Source organism: Calidris pugnax, unplaced genomic scaffold (genome assembly GCF_001431845.1).
Source record: "Calidris pugnax isolate Ruff unplaced genomic scaffold, ASM143184v1 scaffold460, whole genome shotgun sequence".
Taxonomy (NCBI): domain Eukaryota; kingdom Metazoa; phylum Chordata; class Aves; order Charadriiformes; family Scolopacidae; genus Calidris; species Calidris pugnax.
The window spans coordinates 273,889-277,018 of NW_015091195.1; the positions used below are offsets into that span (position 1 = coordinate 273,889).

A 3,130-nucleotide genomic window follows, 5' to 3' on the forward strand; every position below is an offset into this window, starting at 1 on the left:
TGGACCCCGCACAGGGGGAAAATGTGTCCCCCCACCTTGGGGGACACACACACAATCCCCCAGTTGTGTCCCCCCCGCGGAGGTTGGGGGGGACACCCGGGTCTTCTCCTCGGGGGACCCCGATGTGAGGTTGGGGGTGTTGGGACTTTTTTTGGGGGTGGGTGTCACCGCTCGTCCCATCCCGGTGTTGCTTCTGGGTGGATTTAGGGTGGATTTGGGATGGCCACGTCCTCCGGGTGACACTGCCACCTCCTGGTCACCATCTCCATCTCCTGGCCACCATCTCCATCTCCTGGTCACCATCTCCACCTCTTGGCCACCATCCCCATCTCCTGGTCACCATCTCCATCTCCTGGCCACCATCTTCATCTCCTGGCCACCATCCCCACCTCCCAGCCCTTGGAGGAAGAGATGGAGAAGATGGGGTGACCTTGGTGAGAACCCCCCCATCCCACCCCACCTCCTCCTCTGAGGTAGGAGGGGAGATGCCCGGCACGTGGTGGCACCCCAAGACCACCTTCCAGCTGCTGAAGGACACGAACCACCAGAGGCCACCGCTACGTGGTGGCATCCACGGCCGTCTCCTCCTCGCCAGTGGTGGGACCGAGCGCCCCGGGGCTCCCCAAAAGGCTTTGGAGCTGGAGCCAGAAGAAGGGTCGTCTCGAGGGTTCGTGGGGCCACTCCAGGTAGGTCTTGCTGCCCAACATCTTCCGGAGGCGGGCGAAACGTCGGGGCAAACCCCGAGCGTCGATGGGTTCCTTCACCACCAAGATGACGTCCTCGCTGCCCAACCCAACGGCGCGTTGGTGGGCGAAGTAGAGCTCGTAGTTGCACCACTCGCTGTCGACGAAGCTGCGGGAGAGGACGAAGATGACCTTGGAGCTCCTCTCGATGTTCTCCACGATGTTATCGATGATCCACCGGCCCGGGGTGAAGTCCCTCTCGTGGATGCAGAGCCTGTAGGGTGGCCTGGTGTCCTCCAACCTCTGCAGGAGCTCCTGGCGGACCCAAGCGGCGTCGGCGCAGCTGTAGGAGATGAAGGCGTGGTAGGAACACTGCCGCGTGGTGCCCGCTCGCCGCCCACCATACTTGGCCCTCACCAACTGGTAGGTGGCCCGGAGGTACCAACAGGCGTCCAGCTTCCAGCAGAGCACGGTGCAGGCCACCACCACCACCGCCGTGCTGGCCACCGCCACGGCCACCAGCGCCGGCACGTTGCATTCCAAGGGGAGCGGGGTGTAGGCGGCCACGGCCGTGTCCAGCAGCGGCTCGGGGTGGTAGCAGATCCAGCTCTGGGGCCAGTCGGCCAAGGTGGGTTGTCCCCGTCGCCGCGTCTCCTCCAAGAAGAGGTAGAGGTCGCAGGTGCAGTGGTAGGGGTTGTTGCCAGCCTCCAGGCTAACGAGCCGCGGCATGTTGACGAAGGAGCCGCGGTTGATGACGCCGAAGGAGTTGCCGTCGATGGCCAGCACCTCCAAGTGGGGGCATCTCCACTCGGAAGGGATGAACTTGATCTTGTTGCCGGTCAACCTCAGCTCCCGCAGCCGGGGGCTACGGGTGAAATAGTCCATGTCCAAGCGGTCCAGCTGGGAGTAGGAGAGGTCCAGGTACTCCAAGGTGGTGGGCAAGCACCCAAAGGTGCCCGCCGTCACCTGGTTGTGGTGGAGGACCAACCGCTGCAAGGTGGGACTCCATTGGCACGTCTCCCGCCGGCTGCCCAAGGCGTTGTGGCTGGCGTCGAGGTGGGCGAGCCGGGGCCAGGTCCGCGTCAAGGCAGCCACCACGGCCAGGCTCAGGAGCTGGTTGGTGGCCAAGATGAAGGTCTCCAGCTTGGGCATGACGCCCTGGTAGTGGCACCGTTGGTTGTAGATATAACCGTCTGCCAGGCGGTTGCTGGAGATGTTCAAGAACTTCACGTTCCGCAGCTCCCCCCAGACGTCGCAGGGGACGTAGTTGAAGTTGACGTTGATGATGGAGAGGGCGGCCACGCCGCTCAACCAGGTGAAGGTCCAGTCGAAACGCAAGATGTCGGGGTTGCTGATGTCCTGCAGCAGGAGGCGGTCGAGCTGCGGGGCCACCATCCCCACGCCCGAGCTGTTCCACCGGGGCGAGCGGGCAAAGTCGATGGCCATCAGCTCCAAGACCCGGATGCGGGAGCGTTGGACGTTGAGCAAGGCAAAGCGGAGGAGGTTCTCGTTGAACTTGCCCCGGTAGAAGACCAACTTGGTGACCCTCAACTGGGCCAAACCGGCGAAGGGGTCGGCGCGGCCCATGTAGTAGGTGAACTCGAAGAGGTTACGGAAGCGCAAGGTGTCGAGGGGTTTGTCCCTCAGGTCCCTCAGCATCACCGGCAGAGCCGTGGCGTTCTCGTCCAAGGCCACGTCGCACCACAGCTCCGTGGTGTTCAACCAGGAGAAAGCCCCGGCCTCGTAACTCCGCAGGCTGGAGGCCGACTTGATGGCGAACTTCTCCAGCGCCGTGTCCTTCAAGGCGGCGAAGTCCTCCCGGGAGATGTCCCTCAGCAGGGGACCCCCCAACGACAGCTCCCGCAGCCGCCGCAGCCCCCTGAAGACCCCATCCAAGGCCGCGCTGGGGTAGAGGTTGTTGGACATGTCCAACCAACGCAGGTTGACCAAAGGCCCCAACGCCGGGGCCGGGATGCGCCGGAGGGAGTTGTTGAAGAGCCGGAGGTGCTCCAGGAGGAGGTTGGAGACGAAGGCGTCCGGCGCGATGCGGGAGATGTTGTTGTAGCCCAAATCCAAGCGCCGGAGCTGGGTCATGCCGGCGAAATCGCCCCCCGTGATCTCCTGGAGCTTGTTGTAGGAGAGGTCCAGGCCATGGAGGCCACGGGGGAGGCCAACGGGGACGGCCACCAGGCCCTGCCCCTTGCACAGCCCCGTCTGGTTGCCGGTGTCCATGGGGCAGGGGGGTCCTGCCGTCCCCCCCCCGGCCAGGGCCAGCAGGACCAGGCACCAGACCCGCCGGGGGGTGGCCGGGGGCCACATGGGCCCCCGGGGGGGGGGGGGGGGGGAGCTGAACCCCCAAAGGCCGGTCAGGCCTGACATCAGCTCCCGTGACCAGGCACAGAGGGGGGCTGGAGTGTGTCCCCTGGCTGTGCCCAGTGACCCAAGTT

The 3,130-nt window shown here is 65.0% G+C and overlaps 2 protein-coding genes across 2 annotated transcripts in view; both read right to left on the reverse strand.

The window, feature by feature from the left end:
* Positions 1-180, reverse strand: part of ITGA10 (integrin alpha 10) — a 53,803-nt gene extending 53,623 nt beyond the window's left edge. Inside the window, exon 1 of the mRNA XM_014959592.1 lies at positions 97-180. Coding sequence (XP_014815078.1) covers positions 97-180 — 84 coding nt within the window. The remainder of the gene's footprint in view (positions 1-96) is intronic.
* Positions 181-372: 192 nt separating this feature from the next.
* LOC106898378 (toll-like receptor 2) lies at positions 373-2,990 on the reverse strand. The gene is made up of 2 exons (XM_014959597.1): positions 543-2,990; positions 373-398 (listed from the first exon to the last, which is right to left on the reverse strand). The coding sequence occupies exon 1, from the start codon at positions 2,913-2,915 to the stop codon at positions 558-560; it is 2,358 nt and encodes a 785-aa protein (XP_014815083.1). The 5' UTR covers positions 2,916-2,990; the 3' UTR covers positions 373-398; positions 543-557.
* Between the last annotated feature and the right edge of the window lie 140 nt (positions 2,991-3,130).

What these genes read in the sequence shown, in the direction of transcription:
- LOC106898378 (XM_014959597.1), bottom strand. Translation starts at nt 2,915, where the DNA reads ATGGACACCGGCAACCAGACGGGGCTGTGCAAGGGGCAGGGCCTGGTG.